Consider the following 23,114-nt stretch of genomic DNA (forward strand, 5'->3'; position numbering starts at 1 on the left):
ATTCTCCTATGTACATCCAGCACTCTCACTGAGGATAAGCAATGCCCTTGACTCCCATTTCTCCCCTTCCACCCAGTCCCCCAGCTGCCACCCAGGAAGTCAAGGTCACTCTGTCAGGCTGCTGTAGTCAAGGGTCCAAGGGAGGGAAGCCAGGAGCAAATACTCAGAGGCAAGAGCCCCCGCAGGTATAGGCTGTCCTTCTAGAAGGGGTCCAGCAGTCCTGCTGTCCTGCCCAGCCCTTCCCAGTCCAGGGCTACAAGCACCGTCTGGGGAAGAGGAAGAGTAGCGCTTAGGCCTCAGAAGACCGGAGTCCAGTCCTGGCTTTGCTCCTGTGTGACCTCGAGCTACTTAACTTCCCTATCCCTCAACCCTTCATCTGCAAAATGTGGATAATTTCTTCAACCTCCTAAGGTCTAAATAAGAATGAGGTGATGCCTGTGACCCACTTACAGCACCTGGCACAAAGGAAAGCCTCCGTAAGCCTTTATCCAGTTGTCTGTAGACTTCAGAGGATTTCTGATACTTCCTCTCATTGGATCCACACAACAACCTGAGACCCAGGCCAGACAAGGAGTAGCGTTCTCCTCACTTTACAGAACAGAAAGTTGAGACCCAGAGAGGCAACTTGCCCAGGGTCTCAACCCCTGAATTGGCGCCCAGATCTCCCGGCATTGGCCCTTCGCTTTTGCAAACTCCCTACCCCAACTCAGAGGTCTGTGGGAAAGAGAAGGAGGGGACGGTGGCCTTGGCTGGCTTGGAGAGCCTTCCAGCATAGGGTCCTTTCAGATGATGGTGCCAGCTACCCACATGGTCTGTGGGCCTGGAGGGTCCAGCCACAGCCTAACACACTGGCAGGAGAGTCTCTAGCCTTTGGAGGGACGCTCGCCTTGGTTCTGCCACCTGCAAGTTGTGTGACCTGGGGCCAGCTATTTCATCTCTGAGCCTCAGTCCCTGGTTTGTGAACTGAGGCTGACTGGACCTCATCTGGTAGCTGCTGATGGGAATTAGCAGCACACATGTAAGTGTCTGGCTCATTGCTGAGCGGATAGCAGGTGCCCGACACATGACACCATCATTTGTATTCTCTCTGCAAGGGCACATTGTCTCTCAAAAAAAGCCCTAGTTGCTCCCTGGCCAGACCAGCCTGCTCCCCTTCATCCTCACTCACCTGCAGGGCCAGGGAGCGCAGATGGAGTTAGCATTGCCCCTGTTTTGCACCTCCCCGGGGCAAGTCTTCTGTCTCATGTGCTGAACCGCAGAGGAGTCACCACTGGGAACTGCGGCAGGGCTGCTCTGTGACACTGCACCAGAAACCTGTGACTCCCAGTGCAGAGGAGGCCTACTCTGTATGGACCCCCACCACACCTGGGCCGTTCTGTCTATTTCTTCATGACCTCTCCGGCCCTGAAAGCCCATAGAAGCTGCCTGATGAGGGCAGTGAGGCTGAGGGTAGGCAGTAGGGCTGCAGATGCCCTGAGCCTAAGGTCAAGGTGGATGGAGCTGCTGTGTAAGTCTGATGCCGAGGAGAACAGGTCGTTGGGCAGTGGACGCTTTCCCCCCACTCACAACCCCCACCATGCAGTCTCTGTTCCTCCATGGTCACTGTGGAATGGCTCCTGGTGGCGCTCAACCCCTTGCCCTGTTTTCCCGGCTGCAGTCCACTGAGCCAGCCCTCCAGCGGCCAAGTCTCAGGTTAGAGCTCCCTCCGGCGGCCGATGCTGGGCACTACACTGCCCAAGTCCCAGGTGGGCCGAAGCCTTGAGAAAGGGCTCCTAGTCATCCTCGCCAGCAGGCAGACACCAGGCACCCACCTCCCCGACATACCCAGCCTGGTACTTCGAAGACCAGTAGCCTTGAGCTACACTTGGGGTTTCCAATCCAGTTTCAAAACCGTCTAGCTCATCTTTCAGGAAACTTCCAGGGTTAACATTCTGATTTTTCAGTAAGATTCTCACCTCTGTGACCAGTTAGTTACCTTGAGACTGATGTCCTGCACCATCCTGGAGTGTTGGGATCTGCAGGTCGTGGAAAGGAAAACCGAACAACCACTTTGGAATGGCTTCCTGGAACCTCCCCGGCCCTTCCTTCGTGTTCTCTGATGACAGCCAGGTGCTGACTCAGAAACCTCATAAGAAGCAGAAGGCATGACGGCTTCCCTGTTAAAAATGTCCCACGTGTGGCCGAGTGCCACACCCAGGCGGCTGCCGAACAAAAGCACCAGACACCATGCAGCTGGGCCCCAGAGCCCGGCCCGACCCGGTCTGCCTTCTCCAGCACCTTGCAGGAATTTGTCCTGTCTTGTCTGTGCTCGCCACCTGCTGGCTGCCTGGAGCCATCCATGCTGGTTTCTCCACGTCTTCTGTCAGGAGGGAGATGCTGATGCTTATTCAGGGATCCGGTGGGTCAGTATCCTGTGCCCTCCGCACCATTCAGGGTAGGGGTGTGCGCGTGTGTGCACACACATTGATGACAGCATCCTGTACACCTCTGCATGATTCCAGGTGGGGACGTGCACGTGTGTGTGCGCCTGTGGACCCACATTGATGACAGTCTGGCCCACACACCTCCACCCTTATTGGACCTCTCCTGGGAGCACCCTGGGGACACACATCTCATGCAGAAGTGTGTCTGCTGGGAGCCTAGCTCCTGTCCTCCCCCAGCATGAGATGTACACGTGGATTTTGCTTACAGCACAAATCTGTGCTGGCCTAACAGCTCCCTTCTGTCTCCCCCTTAGCATGGATCAGAAAGATCCAGAAAGTGCACAGGAAAAATCATCAGCCCATGAGGTGGGGACAGGGGAAGAGGGCGCGCTGCATGACACCTGCATGGGTGGAAGGGCTGTGACAGCTGCTTGCTTAAGCTAGTGGGACACGAAATAACCCCCTAAGCCATGTTTCAGCTGTGACCCTGAGGCCCTTAGGTGGATTAACACTGGCCCCAGCACCGAGTCTCCAAGCTGAAGGCGGTGGTCACACTCCCCGCTGCCCTCCAGGTTGGGAGGGATGGAGAGGAGAGAGGAGGGGAAGAAGTTACCTTCTTCGCCAGCCTTGCTGAGAGACAAGTGGGTACAGCCCACAGGCACCTCCACCAGCCTGCCCTCTACATCCAGATTCATAAGGCCAGGGCAGCAGCAGCTGCTGGAAACACTGGGGAAAGTCGGGGTGTTGTTTCTATACTTAGGGGAATCCACCTTCACCCCAGGTGGCACGGGACAGTCACGGGGCTGCTCTTGCCCAGTGCCCCTCTCCTGCAGACAGAGTCGAGACCCGACAACAGGTCATCATTATCAGGATCACGATGACATTACCTCAATGCATCCTTGAGTGGGAGGGAGGAGAGGAAGAGGAAAAAGACAGGGGAGAACCCATGCAGAGCAAGGGGGGAGAATAAAGGTCCTCTGTTTTAGAAATGGAGAGTGAGATAGGGCTAGGAGCGACCTTCCCAAGCCTGCGCATGCTTTGGGCAGGATGCTCCAGCCCCTTCCTGTTCAGCTCCTGGTTGCCGACACCGGGGCTGGCAGGCAGGACTCCTGGGGCAGGGCTTGGCACTGCATTCTGTGCTCATTGTCAGAGCTGGTGACAGCTCCAGGGGCTCCTCCCAGAGTCTCCGTTTCCCCCTATGGCTCTTGCACACCTCAGAGCATCCATAATGGACCTGAGTTTTGTTCTGGAGTCTGAGGGCAGCAAAATACAGGCAGTTTCCCAGAGAAAAAGGCTGCTTCAGACAGCTGTGAGGAGGGAGCAGAAATACCCACTCGGGATCTCATTAAATTAGGCCATCTCTGGAGCAGCCCTAGGACCACAGACCAACAGCATTGACTGGGAGCTTGTTAGGAACGAAGACCCTTAGGCCCCCACCCAGGCCTGCAAAACTGTAATAAGGGGGTCCCCAGGTGGTTTATGTCCATTAAAGTGTGCAACGCCCTGCTCTTGGACAGCAGTTCTCAGAGTGTGGTTCCCCCACACACACGGGCATCACCTGGGAGCTTGTTAGAAGTGCGAAACCACAGGCCCCCCCGCAAACTAAGCGGGAAGCTGCCCTTTTTCCAGGCCTCAGGGGACTCCGTGTGCACTGGGCGTGAGCAGCACTGCTCCAGGGCCCTGAGAGCCGACAGCCTTGGCGAGTTCTGCTCTCTGCTCCTTCGCCCGCTCCACCTGGCAGGTCTGCAGGATCGTTCTCCCCTGCTGCTCGCACCAAGGCTCCAGTGACATTTTTACTCATGGTCAACTGCGTCCCCTTCCAACTGCCCTTCAGAAGGACGGATGCCACATCCACCTGCCAGGCCTGCAACATTAGCACGAGCTCCACCAGGGCCACAGATGCCCCCTCCTCTGTGTCCAGCCCCTGCAAATGCACCAAGTGCCTTAGACCACAGCTCCCCACCTAGGCAGGGACCCCCAGCCCCCTCCCCTCCATTTCTGAGCCCTCACAGCCAGAGCCTGGGCAGGAGAAGGACCCTCACCAGGCACGCGGGTGCCAGGGACTACAGGAAGGTGACAGTTGGGCTCTCTGCTCCCTCCCAGCTCCCGAACCTGGGACAAAGGGCTGAAAACCCAGGTGCCCTGGGACGCCTGCATTAGGGTCAGGATCCCCACCGGTGCTCAGAAGCCCTCGCCTTGCTGTCCCCTCTGGGAAATGCACGGGGTGGGACAGTCAGGGGTGGCTCTTCCCCTAGATGACCTAGCTCGCCCTTTGACCTGCCCACTCCCCACACTGCCTCACCTGGAAAGCCGTGTCTTGCTGGCCTCACTCCTTCCTGCAGGGCCTGGAGTGGGGAGAGCAGAGGCAGGGCAGCCACAGGTGGGGTGGAGCTGCCAGGGCAGGGATGTGGGGTGTGTTGGCCACACTAGCACATGCTGCACCGAGAGCGGAGCCCTGCACCCTGCCTAGCGGCTTTCCCAGGAGAAATCCCTCTGGGAGACCCTGGCCCCAAGCCCCGGCCTCTAGTAATATGCCCCTCGGGGGTGTCCTGGTCTGGGGCCCGATTCTCAGGAATGCCAGTGGGTTTTCTGTTTTTGTTTCTGAGGCAGGGTCTTGCTGTGTCACCCAGGCTGGAGGGTAGTGGCATGACCATGGCTCACTGCAGCCTTGACCTCCCAGGCTCAAGCGATCCTCCCGGGTCAGCCGCTGACCAGCTGGGATGATAGGCACACACGACCACACCTGGCTAATTTTTTAACTTTTTGTCGAGATGGGGTCTCCCTATGTTGTCCAGGCTGACCTCAAACCCCTGGGCTCAAGCTGTCCTCCCACCCTGGCCTCCTATAGGGCTGGGGTTATAGATGTGAACCACTTCTCCCAGCCGAGGAATGCCTGGTTTTAAAACTATCTTCAGCTCTTAATGTTGGTGGGTGTAAAAATCACAGGCCCTGGCCGGGCGCAGTGGCTCAAGCCTGTCATCCCAGCACTTTGGGAGGCCGAGACAGGCGGATCACGAGGTCAGGAGATCGAGACCATCCTGGCTAACATGGTGAAACCCCGTCTCTATTAAAAAAAATACAAAAAAAAACTAGCCGGGCGAGGTGGTGGGCGCCTGTAGTCCCAGCTACTTGGGAGGCTGAGGCAGGAGAATGGCGTAAACCAGGGAGGCAGAGCTTGCAGTGAGCTGAGATCCGGCCACTGCACCCCAGCCCAGGCGACAGAGCAAGACTCCGTCTCAAAAAAAAAAAAAAAAAAAAAAAATCCCAGGCCCTGCAGAGTTGGAGGCTGAGGAGGGGCAGCTCTGAATCCAGGGGACTCGCCCGAACCTCACGTTTCCTGGGGCTCCCTCTCCCCAACCCTGTGGCCACCACCGTGCTGCTTCCGGACAGCCTCGCTCTGCTTCCCTTTTCCACCCATCCCAGGCTGGATAGAGCCCGTCCTTTGGTCTGCTCTTGCATCTCTCTTGAATTAGGCAGGGAGTTTTCAGGAAGAACTTTCCCAAATACTAAGGGAGAATAGAGAGGAAATTCTAGGAAATACAGAGTATTCATGCTGGCAGTCTCACGAAGGATAGGTATCAACTTGTGCGACAGCCATAGGGAACCCCCAGATGGCTATCACCAGTGGGCACCTTGAGCCTCACACAGGAACCCCACGCCTGGCCTCCATACCTCCCGGTCCTGCGCTTCTCCCCAGAGGGGGCCTCTTACCCGCTGACGCACAGCACCTTGCGATGCAAAGGCCGAGACTGGGAGAGGTCACACCTGGTCTCTCCACGTGTTCCAGCTCCCAGCCTGCTGAGCACAGCCCTTGCTGACCTGGGCTGGCCCTGCAGAGGGGTGTGCTTGCTCCCATACACAGGAGTGGCCTGAAGGCCCTCACTGCGGTCACAAACACAGCCCTAAACTGTCCAGAAACTACATCCTCAGAGAGGGAAGTGCCCACGTGGGCAGAGAGCAAGCCAGCCTCTTGGGGCAGATTGCCGCCTCTACTCTGAGGATTCTCCAGGGGCTATCAGGAGGCTGGGCTGGTTTATCTCCTCTGCCTAGAAGGGCCTGGAGTGGCCAATGTGAGCTCATTAAAAGGAAGACCAGTTTTCCCAGAAACGACTGCACCACGGCCCAGAGAAACAGTATGACGTGATTTTCCTTGCTGCCCTCCAAGCTGGGCTTCATGCAGATCATCAAAACCTGATCTCGACTCCCAGGAGCTCTGAAGGGCTGCCTATCAACCGACAAGACCTACAGAGTAAGGGCTGAGAAAGAGGGAGCGTGCTGGGCCAGGGTCTTATTCTTCCCGGTGGGGCACCAAGAGAGGCAGCAGTGGGTAGGAGGGCTGTGGCTTGACCTGTCTGCCCTGGCAGGGATGGGAGACAAAGATGGCAGCAGCTTTGTCACTGAGGGCAGGCCCAGGAGAGCCTGCTCCGTCGGCCCCAGCCCCATGTGTTGTGTTGGGCCAGCCTGACTGGGGGCAGGATTAGCTGTGATTCCTGCCCTGGGGGGATGTCCAGCCCAGATTTTCACTGGGGAGATTGGCTGGTCCAAGCTGCAGAAAGTGATAGGACAGCTCAGAGCTTCTTGGAAATACAACCTCCACATTCAGGCCAGCAGCCTGGGAGATGAGACAGGGTGGGAGGAAACAGGCCAAAGACAGGGCAGGTTCTGTCTGGGAATGCACAACAGCTAGAGTCCAAAGCCCAGGATGCAGCCCCAGCTGCGTGTAACCCTCCTGCTGCCCAGGGTGGACATGGATGCCCAGGGCAGGTCCTCCCGAGCCCTTGCTTGGAGGCCAGCAGTCTTGAGTTCCTTGGAGAGAGAGGACATGCCTATGTAAAGTCATCACCAGTGCTGTGTAGGCAAAAGGCTCCTGCCCACCAGGGCCCTGGCAGAGCAACAACAGGTGCTGGGATCCCACATAGCTCAGGCCAGCACGTCCTCACCCTGCACACGCCACGCCACCCTTCCCTAAGGGGCAGACACCAAGTGAGAAGGGTACGTCCCTGTGTCCCCCGGATGAAGGGTGTTGGTGGGAGGCAGGGAGTGAACAGGGATGAAACTTGGCCTTGTGGGAGGGGATGAAGTGTGTGTGCCCATTCTCCTCTTTCTCCCTCCCCACTCCCCAACAGTCTAGCCTCAACCCCAGGAGCCCTCCAGGCAGGGCCATCTGTGGGGTGTCCGGGGAATGCCTGGTGCTTACTGAGGGCCTGCTGTGCACTTAGAATGTATTACTTGCTGTCAGTACATTCGCTTGCAATTACTCCAATAAGAAGGTATTACCCCCATTTTACAGGTGAGGAAATTGAGGCTCAGCAGGGTTAAGAGGCTTGCTGGTCAGCAATAATGGCTGTTGTCTTGCCACCCCAGCCAGGTAGAAGGAAGCAAAGCTGAGCCGGGAGCCCCCATCCTCTGTGTCCCATAGTTCTCCATCTCTGTAACAAGTGCTCAGGCTGACATTCAGAAACAGTGTCCCTTGGGGGCACCATCCTATAGCAGCAGCTTCGGCACCCCCTGCCAGGTTGAACAGAATCCAGCATCTGGGCCAGGCACCAGCTGCCCTGCACATGTGTGTGGTGCAGAAGCTTGGCTTATTTCAGGCTGACAGCCGGGCCCCCGGTGCAGGAACTCAGACAGCAAGTGAGCCTGGCAACTTCAGGGGCCAATGTTGACCCCACAGTGAGAGCAGGGACCGGCCCTCAGCCCTCGGAGCCTTCACACAGGGTGTGGAATCTCATGCCCATGTCGAGATCACTGCGGGTTGGAGAAAACCTGAGGTCGTGCCCCCTGCCAGAGCCACCCTGGGCTGGGAGGGGACATCTGGGGGTGTGTTGACCACCTCCCCCTCAGGTGACGCCCCTCTCTGCCTTCTTTCTCCATGCCATACGAAGCGTCTGCTGCTGCCGGGGCTCTGGAGTGGACACGACTTTCTGTTTTGGGAAGTTCACCTTGTGCACAGCCAAAGGCCCTGAGAGCCAGAAGGTCCCAGTGTGGCCCTGAGGGGAGGGGGCCATGGTGTGTCAGTATGATGTTGCCCGGGACCCTCCAGCCCTGCAGCCAGCGTTAGTCTCAGAGTCTGCCACTCTGGCCCCCTCTTCAAGGTTTTCAGACAGGTGCAGTGAGGTGGGACAGTTACCGTCACCATCACCCACCCTAGGACCTGCCTTGAAGACATTCTCCATGTACTGGCCACTCCGGGCCTGAGGAAGGAAAGGGGGTTTGACTGGCTGCGGAGAAAACCAGTCTTTGGTACCGCTGCGGAGTGGTGCTTACGTCTGCTGAGAATGTCGTGATCAAGCATCTAAACCAGGAGTGATCAAACTCGAGTGGGCGTCAGCATCACCTGGGGTTGGGGGGATGCTTTTCCAAACAGATTGCTGCCCCCACCACCGGAGTTTCTAATCAGGGGAAGCAGAGCAAATAACTTGCATTTCTAACAAGTCCCCAGGGGCTGCTGCTGGTCCTGGAACCACACTGTAAGAACCACTGCTTTAGACCATATCCCAGGGACACTGCCACGACCCTCAGGGTTCAAAAGTCCCTCAGGCTGCCTAGATGCAACTGTCCTCCTACCTCCATCGTGGGGTCGGGGGTGAAGCATGCTGCTATGGTCGCTCACAGCCGAACAGGAAAGCCTCTGCACTGTGCATCTGTGCAGCACCTGCCCTGCCCTGGAGGGCTCTTGGATGGTCTGTGGCCTTGGCCAGGAGACCCAGTGGCTGGGTCCTTTCCTGGAAGGAGACAGGTTGCAGCCTGCTGTCCCACCACCTCCTATGTGCCCTAGGAGAGGCACAACAACATCCTTATTCCTCCCTTTTCCTATTTTTTTAAAGTTTTTTGTAGAAACGGGGTCTCCCTATGTTGCCCAGCCTAATCTCCAATTCCTGGGCTCAAGTGATCCTCCTGCCTCAGCCTCCCGAAGTGCTGGGGTTACAGGCATGAGCCACTGTGCCCTGCCTCCCTTTTCCTGTTTCAGCCCACGGCCCAGCCCATGCTCCCCGCCTCCCGTGGGCCTTGCCTCCTCCTGCTTATAAACCTGGGACTCCCCTTCCCCAGCCCGCCCTGTGCAAATGTGGCTAATCCTTCAGGCAGCCCAGTGTCAGCAAGGCCAGATGGGTTCCTGGAACCAGCTGGCCCATGGGTGTGGGTCATCGCAGTATTCTAGACAACGCCTTCACCTACTGCGTATAGAGAACCTGCTCTCATTGGAAACACATCCCTCCCCATAGCTGACCTCAGGGTAAGCCCAGCTTCACGTGCTAGGGGCATGATAATGAAAATAAAGGAATTGTATCTAGACTACCTCTGTTTATATTTTTCCCTCTACTGCAAGGAAACCCCAGCCATCAGTTCACCAAATGTATGGTGACATCCTGAAGCCACCATGTTAGCTGTGGCTTCCCTGTGAGTAAACCCGCTGGCCACATGGTGTAGGGTCTGCTTACCCGTCTGTCAGCTGTAGTCATGATTTGTTTGAATTGACCTCTCCCACGCACAAGTGTCATGAGCTCCTGGCTGTCAGCGAGAGCCGGGCTCAAACACATGTACTTGAATTGCATTCCTCGTAAAGCTTTCTGCCTCTGGTCAGTCCGTATCTTCACACCATTTACCAGGCTGTTAAGGAATCTGCAGTGAGCCTGTCCCCACTTCACCACATGGCCCTCTGCCTGGCTGCAGCAGAGGCAAAGTGTGGGGAGAGGTCACAAGTCAGGGCTCCCCCTGGCTGAGACACACACTCCCTACTGCCACCTGGACCCCCAGACTCCCTCACTCCACAATGACAGGGTTTCTCCACCTTGAACCAGCTGGTTTGTGCTCATCCCCAAATCCAGGCTTGGACACCTTTTCCTCAATGCGAAAAGAGGAATCTTTACTGAGCCATCAGGCTGCCCAGCGCAGAGCTAAAAAGAAGTACGCTTTCCCTTCTATGACATGGGACACTCATTCTCTCTCATTCACGCTTCTGTCTAGAAATCTTGCTTGAGGTAGAGTGGGGAGCCTGAAGAGTACCCGGGTAAGCTGGGCTCGGGGGATCCCCAGACAGAGGGGTGGTGGTGGCCTGGGAGGCAGCTGAGAATGGAACCACACACCTGGTGTGGTGTGAACCCGACGCGGCCTGGCCACATGCTGTGTGAGCAGGTGGATCCACCTGAGGAGGTCCGGTGGGGACCCACTTGGCACGAGAGCTCCAGCCCTGCCCTGCTCTCCTGTGTCTTCAGGACCTCCTTGGCCAATGTTCAGTTGTTCACCGAACGGTCACCGCAGCAGCAGCTCTGTCTGGATGTTGAACAGGGGAAGGAAGCCAGCCCAGGGCACGCTCACGGTCATCTGTCCCGTTGGACCTGGACATCTACTTACCTCCACCATCACTGAGCGTGTGTATGTGTGTGTGTACCGAGGAGGAACAGGTGCCCTCCGTGCTGCACGGCACTGTCAGTGGTTGGTGACTGCTGTCTCCACAGCCGTGGCATCTAAGGGCCTTGTCATCCGGGCAGGCAGCGAGAAGCTGCTGCTGAAGCTGTGCCTTGGTGGCTGCCGGCTGGCCTGTCAGCTGCCACTACTTCCCAGCAGGTACCGATGCCTCATGTGAGCCTCGACTGGGCTGCCACTGCTGCCTCAGGGTGCCTTGAGCTGGGGACCGTGGGGACCCTGGTTCTCACTCTCTGTCCACAACTGAAAGAGCGAGGCTGCTGGTGGGGAGGCAAGGGCACGGGGGCCAACAGCCAATTTCTTCTTAAAAACAAACACATGAGGCCGGGCGCGGTGGCTCATACCTGTAAGCCCAGCACTTTGGGAGGCCAAGGCGGGCAGATCACTTGAGGTCAGCAGTTCGAGACCAGCCTGGCCAACATAGTGAAACCCCGTCTCTACTGAAAATACCAAAAATTAGCCGGGCATGATGGTGGGCGCCTGTAATCCCAGCTACTCAGGAGTCTAAGGCACAAGAATCGCTTGAACCCAGGAGGCCGAGGTTGCAGTGAGCCAAGATCACGCCACTGGACTCCAGCCTGGATGACAAAGTGAGACTGTATCCAAAAAAAAAAAAAAGCAAATACACAAGAAGCCCCTACTTCTTTTTTCCTCCTGCTTCTGTCTCTGGTCAAACCCTATCTGGCAGTGCCCTGAGCAGGAAGGAGAGGACCTGTGGAACAGCTGGTGGGAGCCAGGGGAGAGGAGGGAAACCTGCACTAAGGACATAACAGAGCCAGCCAGACCCAAGAGGTTTGTGTTCCCATGATTGGGGGGGTGGGAGGAACAAGTTCCCTGGGACTTTTAAAATATTGAGAATAGCTCAGGAATCTCCAATCCTACTTTAGAGAACCCTGAGTTGGAGGCCAGAGGTCAAACCCAACACACTCTCTTGGAGGGGCCAACCGGTAAATAAGAAGGCTGAGTCCTTTCAGGAACTGGGGTCTCTTGCCAGAGAAAACAAACATACTCAGAATATGTAGACACTCCCTGACTTACGAAGGGGTCACGTCCCAATAAACTCAACATAAGTTGAAAATACCATAGCTCAAAATTGCATTTAATACTCCTAACGGCCGGGCGTGGTGGCTCACGCCAGTAATCCCAGCACTTTGGGAGGCCAAGGCGGGCGGATCACGAGGTCAGGAGATCGAGATCATCCTGGCTAACACGGTGAAACCCCGTCTCTACTAAAAACACAAAAACTTAGCCGGGCGAGGTGGCGGCACCTGTAGTCCCAGCTACTTGGGAGGCTGAGGCAGGAGAATGGCATGAACCCGGGAGGCGGAGCTTGCAGTGAGCCGAGATCGCGCCCCTGCACTCCAGCCTGGGAGACAGAGTGAGACTCCGTCTCAAAAAAAAAAAATACCCCTACCTACCGAACACCACAGCTTAACCCTGCCTAACTTAAATGTGCTCTGAACACTTGCATTAGCCCACAGTGGGAAAACCACCTAACACAAAGCCCACTTTACAGCGGAGCGTTGGGTATCTCATGTCGTTTATTGAATGCTGTACTGAAAACGAAAAACAGAATGGTTGTGTGGATACTCAAAGGAAAGCCATGAGCATTTTTACTGAATCCCTATCGCTTTCACGCCATCATAAAGTCAAAAAATCATAAACTGAACCATTATAAATTAGGGACCATCTGGATTCTGATTCCAGAAATTGAGGGGAGGAGTTGAGGTGGGATTAGGGAGGCAAAGGACAATGAGCTTCCTGAGGTCCTTAAATCAGAGCATGTGGGCTGCAGTTCACCTTGACCACCAAGGCTAGCCTGGCCTTGCTCTGGACACTGCTGCAGGCTGTTCCAGAACTCAGCAACCAGAAGAAAAATCTCTGGGCAACAGGTGCTAGCCACGAGACCCGGCCACAGGCCACTGTGCAGCCTTCCTGTCCTAGTTCACCTCTCTCCTCTGCACATAGGGCCAAGGAAAACGGGGCAGTGCCCAGCTCTGCCCCAGCTGGCTCTCAGCTACCTGGTAGTCTCTGGGCTGCAAAGGAGAGGTTCCAGGACATCAGCCTCAATCAGGAGGGCTTGGCTCCAGCGTGCCCTGTGGAGTGCTGTTACTCTTTTTGTTAGCTTTAGGAGACAACAGTCTATCTCACTGCTGTCATTAAACTCAGCAAAAATGAGATGGCTAAATCAATAGCCTACCAAGCTTTGCTGACGGCTTTAAGAAGGGACCGTTGCAATGTCAATATTTTTGTGTCCAAAACGACATTTATTTAATCTGGCTTCCTTCTTGCTTCTGTGGAATATTGAGTGTTGCTGCTGAGCCAGCCCAGAGCAAAACAGAGGCACGGGGAAACTTGTTCCCTGAGCTCCTGCGGGCAGCTCACCCTCCCTTCATACACCAACGTCCCTCTGCAGACCGCTCTCCTGTGTCCTCGGGATGAAAGCTGCTCTTCCTTGGGGTCCCGCCTTTCATGTGGCGACCCAGGTTCAGCCACTGTCTTGCCAAGCACCTATCCTGGTCCAGGATCAAGCTGGATGCCTCTACATACATGTCTCTATTTAATCCCCACAACAAATCTATGAAATAGGCATTATCCTCATTTGCAAAGGACAAAACCAAGACGAGTTCCGAGGCTTACAGAGACACCAAATGCAAACTGGGAATTGAACCCGGGTCCTCTGGCACCCACATCAGTGCTCTTTCCAGGCACACGTTGGTGCATCTCTGATGGTGAAAGTTTAAGCACAGTGACAGCCAATAAGATGGTTTTGGTCGGGAGGAACCTAGATCACGTTTATGGAAGCATTTTGCAAGCTGTGCAGCTCAATACAAACAAAGAGAGAGATTTAATTGCACCATGCTGATCCCTGCCACCTCCTGCACAGAAGCACTGAGCCCAGAAAATACATTCATCCATCCATTTGATGCAAACAATTAGTCATCTACACGTCTGGGTTGAGGGTGTCATGCTGGGCGGGTGGCAAGAATGCTCCTTTTCTTTGCATAAATCTAATTAACCACCAAGGCTCACGGATTCTCCTATGCATCTCTCTAATCTCCCTTCCCTGAGGTTCCATCGTCTCTCACCTAAATCACTGCAGCACCTGTGCCTGGTCCCCCGGTGGCCTCCCCTGTCCCTGACAACTCACCACACTGCAGCCACAGCCAGCTTTCTAAAGGCTACATCTGAGCCCTTCACACCTAGGCTTAAAGGCTTTCCACAGCGCCCATTGTTCTCAGCCTGAACTGCAAGCTCCTTGGCCTGGTTCTCCAGGTTGTGATCTGGTGGTCACTGCTGTCTCCAGACCTTCACCTTCACCCTCTTGTGCTCCAGCTCTGTGGACCACAAGCATCCACAGGATACATCTCCTGCCTCTTTGCCAGGTGAACGCCTCCACCTTCAGCTCTTAGCTTCGACATCACCTGCTCTGGAGACCTCTCTTGTCCGGGTTCAGCCAGTGACTGTCCCACAGGGCTTCCCAGAGCCTTGTAAACACTGCTGCCACTACTTACTTGCAATCACATGCACTCTGCTGGGGTCCCCACTAAATGGTCGGCTCTATAAGCGCAGGGACTGGGTCTGTGTCGTCCACGACTGTGTTATAGGTGCCTGGCACAAGTGAGTATTCAGTAAGTCTTTGAGCAAACAGACATTTGTCTGTGCAAGTGCAAGCGCCAGCGCTGGCCCCACGGAAAGCTGGCAGGGCTCTGCCACTGCTGGGAAGCCACCCTTTCTCACCTGCCCTTTGCTGAGCACCAATGGAGAGGCAGTTCCACCACAACACACAAGAAGGGGGGGGCAAAGGAGGGACCCCCAGAGTTATCTCAGTCACTCCCTAGACTAAGGAGCCCAGACCCAGCCCAGAGGCGCCAGCCTCGTCACTAAAAGTCCCCAGAAAAAGAAGATGCTCCTCTCCCGCACAGACAGGGCAGCCAGAGCCGAGGGTTAAGAGAACAGCCAGTGTGTTCCATTGCTGGAAGCCCCAAAACACAGCACAGTGACCCAGTGGGCATCTCAACATCTGTGTCCACAGGCCTGGGGGCAGGAGCGAGGGTAAGAATGGGCAGAGACAGGGTGGCGTCCGCCCAAATTCCTATGAGTTGCTTTGTCCTCCGCAGATGATGGGGGATCATCTGCTCCTCCGCCATGATCATGATCAATCCTGACCCTACAGCCACAAAGTCTCTCTTGGTAAATATCCTGGGGAGGCTCTCAGGGACACCACTCCAGCTGGACCTTAGACAGAGGGTGGCTCAGACTCAGGGCACCGTCTCTAGAGACTCTGGGACATGGCGGCTGCCCGGAGGTTGATGCTTTGGGATAATTCTGTGTGGACCTGGCCGCTCCCTGGAGAGGGAGGGAGACGGAGCTCCACGGGCAGAGGGGTTTCAAGATGCCCACCTCCAAACCTGCAACTGCTGTCACACCCCCATACACATCCTCACGCCTGCCTCCACTCCGGTGACATGAGCACAGTGAGGACCAGGAAGGGGAGTTCCGAGCTTCTCATCTGCAACTTGTCACCCTGACTGACAGCCAAGGAAACCCCACACACCAGGACCCCAACCAAGGACGCAGGAGACTTCGACGGCAGGAAGGCGGCAAGGTCAGCGGCCCAGTCAGCAGCTCTTCCCGCTCGTGGTTTTAATGGCCTTCCCTGCTGACCATCCTCATCCTGACTGTGTTCTTTCTTTGAGGCTGTCCCAGAGTCACCTGAAAGGGCCAAGTCACACTGTGAGGTCCCCTCAGTCCTAGGAGACATCAAGGTCAAATGAACCCCGGGCACACACAGGGACTGGGAAGAAGACTGCTTCTGAAACTGACAGACCCCGCCCCCACAGGAAGCCCCTTCCCTCCTGGAAGCTGCTAATGACTTATTCCATACCCCTCCCACCATCCACTAAGGGGCCCGGCCACAGGACTGGCCGTGTGTGATGGGTGTACGGAGACAGGACTACGGCCGCTCAACGCAGAGGGCTCGGGCACTGGGACTGACCCCGATCCAGCCTGTTTCAAGGGGTGATGTGAGGATTCCTCAGGCACCCAGAGAGGACAGAGACCCTCCCCGCGCCAGCAGATCTATAACCTGGGCCCCAAAAGAGAGAGGAGGTCCCCGTGGGGGTGTGTCTTGGGTGAACAGCAGGAGTGGTATCTGATCCATCTGGGTCCCTCACACCAACCACGACATAGGTCACAGTTTTGGCCGAGTGAACAAAACACACCACTGAGAGACAGCCTGCTGTGCTTTTGACACTTTATTGGTTTTTATTTAAAAACATGCTAAAAACATGGTGTTCCATAAAGCCAGGACCAGGATGAAGGAACGCACAGATACGGCATTGCAAGCAGAAAGTGCATCTGAAACCAACAAGCGTGCTCGCCCTGCTCTCCCTCCCGTGCTGCCCGGGGGCAGGCAGGTGGGCAAGGAGTGGGCAGGAAGCCCCCCAGGCCTCACCTCCTGAATGCCCAATCAGGGCAGGGAGGCCAGGCCCCACCCCGGACTATTGCCTCACTGCAGTGGGGAGGAGGAAAGTGGGGGGGCACGGGAACACAAGGGCTGGCCGGACTCTGAGAAGCTGAGGGACAAAGAATGGACCCCAAACAGCTCGCACCCAGCTCCCATCCTATGCCACGTCCCTGCTAGTTAGCACCTCCACCGGTGGGTGGGCAGGGGCTGGAGAGGAGGGGACAGCCGCTTCCATCCACCTGGACTGCTCTTTGGCCACCAAAGCCTGGAAAGATGGCCACCTAGTTCCAAGTCAAACCAGGACATCTGCAAGAGGGTCTGGGGCAGGGCTGCCCTTCCAGAGAGCCTGAGATGCAGACCCATGCTGGAGGGAGAGGGGGTGACAAGGCGCAAGCTGGGGGAGGGGTGCAGGGGGAGACTTGCACCTTGACCCCTGCTACCACCACCCAAGGGCAGTTCGCAACCTGTGCCCACTCACCCCTGCTGCAAGATGGCTGCAGAGAAAGGCTGAGTCTGCAGCGGATGCCCCCTGAGTCCTCTACAAAGCCTGAGGGACTTTCTGAGACAAGTGTGTAAACTGCTCACATCAGACCTGACTGAACTAACTGTGGCAGAGGGAGCCGTGAGTGAGGGAATTCTCTCGGGGAGTTCTGCCCCAGTGAGATCACAGTCAAGAGAAACTGAAGAGAGGCTGTGCCACCTTCACTGGCATCGCCGGGTGTGGCCCTCCGAGTGGAAGGGGCTTGGAGGAACACCCATTCCGTGCACAGAGATTTCTGCCCAATGTAGACTCAGCCAAATAACAAAACAGCCAAGCGCAGAGTGAGTAAAGAAGGCAGCGTGGGGACCTGTAGATGAGGCTCTGCAAACAGACGGATGAGGCGGGGGCTGGTGGGGACACTGTGGCAAAGGCTCTGGGGCCAGAGGCCACCCCTGAAGCACTCCAGAAACAGAAAAGATTTTCAGGGAGGTTGCACATCTCCCAATGCACTCGGCTTTTGCTGTTGATATTAACAAAAATTTAAAATTGCATTGATAGGCATAAACAAACACCCCCACCCCACCCACAGCGAGAAACGCACGAGGCCCCAGGTCCCACCGTGCAACTGGAGCATTTGTGTGCCGAGTGTCTCTCCGCCAGGGTGTGTCTGCTCCAGAATCTGCACTTTGGGGGTTCCTGGGGAGGTGGCTGAAACTCCTTACCAGGAAGCCAGGCCAGGGGACAAGGGAAGGGCAGCTTTGCTCAAATGTGGGCCTCCCCGGGTTCCATCAGCACCACTGTCCCTGTCTCAGGGAAGCGGTCTTTACCCTGCCCAACTCACAAGACCACCCTACTCTCAACTCCCACCCCCGCAAAACACGAGTCCTGATAATGCCAACAGTTCTATCCTCCTGGTCCCGATGTGTGTGTTACTTAAGGTGAACAGAGGAGTGACTGGAGCTGGGTGGCTGTGTCTCAGCTCTTGGAGCAGACAGACAGGTGGAGGCTGGAGAAGAGACCTGGCCCCAGTGGGAAACCAGGGTGACAAGATAAACTGTATAGGAAAGGCAGCCGCCCACCAAGGCCCCACCTGATCAACTGCACTAGATGCTGGCTAGTGGGTAAGGTCTCCATGCTCAGTCCCATGGATGCGCCACCTTTTGGACTGCAAAACAGTAAGCCAGATCAGCTGCAGTTTGGAGGGGCGCCCTGCTGCAGCTGAATTCCACTCCCCGCCTCACTCCCCAGCCTGTTTCTCTCCCAGGCCCAGCTCTGCACATGCATGACTCCGGCTGCTTTCTTCCTGTGGCTCTGGTAACAAGAGCCAGTCTGACCTCCTTGGGGTTTTCTTTATTTCTTCTCCTTGGGATCATAAGCGATATGATCGCCACCCAACCCACTGCTGTCTATGGCCCCAGGGAAGGAGGCGAAGATCTTGGGACCCAGGCGGACGTGATTCCCTCCTTCCCAGCAGGGCAAACAGCTGAGCAAGGCTGGCGGGGATGACCGTGGGTCCCCGCCCCCGTGGATCCCCTGCCACTGTCCCAGCACAGCAAAACCTAAGGACTGCTTCCCCTTCCAGAAGCAAGGGAGAAAGTGAGCAGCATCTGAACTAGAGAGGTATTTGTCTGACAGTTTCTAGCAGGAATGTCTGTGAAATAACTGGGGTGTGCAGAACCTGCTGTGGGAGTACCCACATGGGGTGGAAGGGGAAGCCTCCTGTGCCAGCAGAGAGCGGGAGGAAGGAAGAAAGAAAATACCAGTAACTGCTCCTCAGCGAAAAGTCTAAGGACCCCTCTAGCTCTGCCACATTCCTGGCAAAGCGTTTCTCCAGCACCGTGGGGACCCCCTGCCCTGGCCTTTCCAGCTCGATTAGTTAGCAAACGCCACCTCCTGTGCAGGGGTGCCTCCAGCCTGCTTCATGCTCCACCCACCTCTCCCAGGCTCCCATCCTTGGACACCAGGCCTGGCAAGGTCCTGCATCCAGTCCACGGCCCCTCCTTCCCACACGTTCTGAGGGCACAGGCACACCTCATCCGAGAGCCTCCCGGGTGTCGCACGGTGGTCTGTCCTGATTGAGACTGGACAGATGTCCTCTCTTCCCACCTATCCCTCACCCTCAGGGAAAAAAATTCAAACCATTAAAGAAATCAACACAGTAAAAAGTTACAAATCAGAAATCTAACCCTAAACTTATCTGAGAGATAATATTCCTGAATAATCGTAGAGTAAAATAAAATAAAAAAAGTTACATTGTAAGGTATAAAAAGCCTGGGCGAGATGCTCCAGGGGCCTTGCCCAGAGGCTGGCAGACCCCCGCCCCGCCAAGTGCCCCATGGTGGCCATGGACGTAGCAGCCCCTGCTGGGGCGGTATCTCCACGGGGCAGGCACTCTGCTCCCCACCCCATGTGGGGACAAAGTGTCAGTGTGAGGAAGGGCAGGGGCAGAAGCCCATCAGTGCTGGGGGTTCCTCCTGAGTGCACCCCAGCCCACCCTGTCGTCTTTGGCAAATACGCATATGCAGATGCAGGAATCCAGGTGCCCCAAGCCCCAGGTCTCCGTGTGCCTCCTCCTCCCTGGCACTCCACCCACTGAGAAGTCCGAGGCTGAGGCAGGGTAGGTGGGGTAGGGCAGGCTGGGGTGGGTGGGTGCAGGGGTCACATCTGGAGAGTGCAGGCAGGCGACACAAAGCTCAATCCTCTTCCCTCCACAGGGCAGCAGGGCGGGGCGGGCACTCCCGGCCAGCCCGCTCATGCGTCGTACTTCTTACCAGTCCGGTGGATGTGCTGGAAAAGGGTCATGGAGAAGGCCATGCCCAGGATCTGAAAGACACGGGGAGGGGCCTGAGGCAGGAGCTGCAGCAGCCTGGACCTGACCTCAGCCCCGAGAGGCTTGGGATGTCACAGGGCACCTAGAGCAAGCAGGGATGGCCACTGGTATGCCAGGAAAATGCTTGTGGAATGAAGAAATGAAGAAAACCGCGAACAGAGGTCATACACAGGTGAACGCTGGCTCAGCCTCGTGGGGCTGTTAGACCAGAAGCCATCAAACCTCTGCAGGATGCACACGCATGCCCACTCAGAGGGGTGCTGCGGGCACGGGATGCACGGAGGACCTGGCCCTAAGTGAGGGCTCACAGGAGCCAAGGTGGGGAGTGGGAGGTGGCGGGGATCACTCAGGACTCAGGCCAGCCGGGCACAGTGGCACTTTAGGAGGCCAAGGTGGGAGGATGGCTTGAGATCAGCCTGGGCAATAGAGGGAGGCCCCATCTCTATTTTTTAAAAAAAGTTTTCAATCATTCAGGTATGGTGGTGTATATGCCTGTAGTCCCAGATGCTTGAGAGGCTGAAGTGGGACGACTGCTGGAGCCCAGGAGTTTGTGGCTGCAGCGAGCTCTAAGGGCGCCACTGCACTCCAACCTGAGCAACAAAGTGAGACCCTGTCACTTAAAAAAGGAAAAAAAAAGGACTCCTGCCAAGCCTCTCCTGTCTGCTTGTAGAATACACGGTGCAATGTCTTGGCAGCAACAAGGCTGTCTTACCAACGATGTGTGCTCGCGACGATGTCACTACTTGTTTGTGTCCCTCCCCTCCTGAATCTCAAAGGAGCTGGGGACCCAGACGAGTGCAGGAGGCAGAAGGAAGCCTGCTGTGGTCTCGCGGTCACCACAGATAGTGTGCCGTATGCACAGGCTGTAAAGACGGTGACCAGGGGACACCGTGTGTGCCTTGCATGGCTCTCTGGGCTCAAGGTTTGGGCAGAACTGGGGGAACCCACGGAGGGTGACTCCAGCTTCAATATCCCAGTCTAGGCCTGGCCACAGGCAGCCCTGAGCACCACTCTCAGTGCTGAGGTGCTCTCAGGTCAGAGCTCAGAGAAAACGGCGGCAGGCACAGCTGCCAAGCTTGAAGAGCTGTGATGAATTCCAGACCCTCCGCCATGAACCAACACTGCTTTCACTTCTCTGTGCTTCCTTCCCTCTGCGGCTGAGGCCAGCAGGGTGGGCGAGGCTGCTAGGGACGCCCCTCTTACCTGCATGATGAGGATGCACATCCCCACCGTGCCCAGCACGTGCTTATTGTCATCGAACCACATCTTCACCTTCTCATAGCAGCCCTGGGGAGCGAGGCCCACGAGGTTAGGGTCCCAGCCCAACCATGTGCTCCCTGCAGCCCAGCCCCCACCTCACTCTCTCCTTCCACCCCGTCCTTGCTCTTACCTCCCAGCCCTCCCTGGCCTCAGCCCCGTCCCCCTCCCTTGGTGTAGCCTCCGCCCCACCTGCAAGACCAGCTGCACAGCCTCAGACCCCATTCAACCCCTCCCCCTCTGACTCTCCCAACTGTGTGGGTCCAGCCCCAGCCCCTATTTTCCATCTGCCTTTTGGCTTTATTTTGTGAGGCCCTACCCCACCCCACATTCAGCCAACCTCTTAGTGTCCTGGGCCCAGCCCCCGCTATAGGTCTCCTCGTGCCAGGACATCCACCCATGGGCTCTCGGACCCAAGCGGCCCACCCCCAGCCTCACCGTTCTCCACAAAGGCGTGGTGGCATTGCGCCCGCAGCCCTGGGAGTTCTCCATGCAGCAGCGGTCGGGAACCGTGTTCTCTCCCAGCACCGGGTACCAGTCTGTGTAGTCAGTGACGCCACAGCATCGCATCTGGCCGGCGGGAATGGAAGGGGCGGTCAGACATGCCATGGCCTGCCCCTTCCTCCCCAGGGCCTTCCCTCGCCCAGGCCAACTCCAGCCCCCCAAAAAGTGGCCACCCTGGAGTTAAGGGAGGAGACAAAGGGCTTGCTTCTCGTTCCTTCTTTGGGTTTCAGCCGGGCCCAATGGGGAAGCGAGTGAGTGCTCCCTCCTGGAGACCAGAGTGGGAGAGGGCAATGCAGCCCACCCGTCGGGTTGGGCACCTCGCCCACCCGCACTCTGCTCTTTCTGCAAACCGTCCCAAGCTGACTGCCACTCAAGCCCCTGCCGGCCCCTCGCCAGGGATTAAAATGGGTGCATCTGGGAGTATGGACTTGTTTTCCTCTTACAGCCAGGGCCTCCTCACCTAAGCCAAGCCCCATCACAGAGGCAAATCATTGCCAAAATAAATTCAGTCATTCATCCCAAAGCTCAGCCACAGCTCTCTTAGGCCTGCCCCTACCTGTGTCCTCATCCCTCCCTGGCTGCACCCTGCTGTACCACGTCTGACTCGGCAGTTCAGGCAAATGCCCCGGTGGGTACCACCCCACTCCCGGCTAAAATCCAGAAAGCACAGGTGCCGGGTCAGGTCACCTGGGAAGGCAGCTAGAAGTGCTGGCTGCTACCCCTCCTCCTTGCCTGGCGGGCCCCTGGACGCCCGCCAGTGTGGCCCAGCCCGTACCTCAGCCTGGATGATGTTCCAGGCGTTCTTCAGCCCCACGTTGTTCTCTGTGTGGTACAGCAGCAGGCCTTCCTTCAGGTCCTTCTTGGCGTTCTCATTCACCTGCCAGGTGGAGGGACATAGCGAGACGGTTAGGATCAGGACGCAGCTTGTCTCTCCAGCCCACCTCAGGTCACCCAGGATGGTGGGTGACAGATGAGGGCTGAGGAAGGCAGGGGAGGCAGCTGGTCTGGAAGGCCCTGCCCACCGGGGTGGGGGAGCTCTGCTGGCCCAACAGAGTGTGTGCAGGGGTAGGCACACACTCCCAGCTTCAGAATACAGCAAGCCTTGGTGCACCCAGCGCCTCCCGGCAGAGCTAAACTCAGGGCCAGGGCTGTAACACAAAGAGGCAAAAATACACCACGTGCCTCCACTGTCCCATCCCAGGACCAGCCACACACACAGGCCACTCTGCCACCCTCGCCCCTCACTACGCAGCTTCCCCACAGATTGCCCCCCTCAAAACACACCCTGGGAACTAGAGGGAGGAAGACAGGTCATGTGACCTCGCGCCTCCCTCACCGCTGTTCTACCTGATATTGAACAGCCGTATCTACTCACGGTGCTGTTGTAAGAACTAAGGGAAACAATTCTCATGAAAGGGCCAAGAACAGAGAAATCTCTCGCCGAAGTTCTTTCTTCCCTTTCACAAGTGCAAAACTAAAAAAGTATTCTTTCTCATCCTAACGATGTCTCTGACTTTCAGTGTGGCTCAGGCAGCTACTTCAAGAACTGCTCCTTACACAGTTCTGGAGCGCATGGTACCAAAGGGCCTGCCACGCCCCAACAGACTGAAATCCTGGCCAACTTCGCTCGTGACTGCAAACTGCCCAGCCTGGCGAGGTTATAGGGGGCCACCCACCATCCTCCCGAACCCAGGAGCAGCGCCCGTCCTTAAGGGCTCTAGTACA

General features: G+C 56.7%; 1 protein-coding gene and 1 pseudogene across 6 annotated transcripts in view; both read right to left on the bottom strand.

Moving 5' to 3' along the window:
- Positions 1-16,092: 16,092 nt before the first annotated feature.
- On the bottom strand, positions 16,093-17,586 carry LOC104659009 (annotated as a pseudogene). The gene has a single exon (XR_747523.2). The product of XR_747523.2 is annotated as an uncharacterized LOC104659009 (transcript).
- TSPAN9 (tetraspanin 9) overlaps positions 16,093-23,114 on the bottom strand; it is a 207,221-nt gene continuing 200,199 nt past the window's right edge. For 4 of the 5 annotated variants that reach the window (XM_030939368.1, XM_030939366.1, XM_030939369.1 and 1 more), the window contains 4 exons: positions 22,165-22,266; positions 21,324-21,455; positions 20,832-20,915; positions 16,093-19,621 (listed from right to left, as the gene is read on the bottom strand). In XM_030939368.1, coding sequence (XP_030795228.1) covers positions 19,550-19,621; positions 20,832-20,915; positions 21,324-21,455; positions 22,165-22,266 — 390 coding nt within the window. In that variant the 3' untranslated portion in view covers positions 16,093-19,549. The remainder of the gene's footprint in view (positions 19,622-20,831; positions 20,916-21,323; positions 21,456-22,164; positions 22,267-23,114) is intronic. The other variant, XR_004059658.1, reaches the window with a different exon arrangement.

The sequence above is a fragment of the Rhinopithecus roxellana genome, chromosome 10, assembly GCF_007565055.1.
Source record: "Rhinopithecus roxellana isolate Shanxi Qingling chromosome 10, ASM756505v1, whole genome shotgun sequence".
NCBI lineage: Eukaryota > Metazoa > Chordata > Mammalia > Primates > Cercopithecidae > Rhinopithecus > Rhinopithecus roxellana.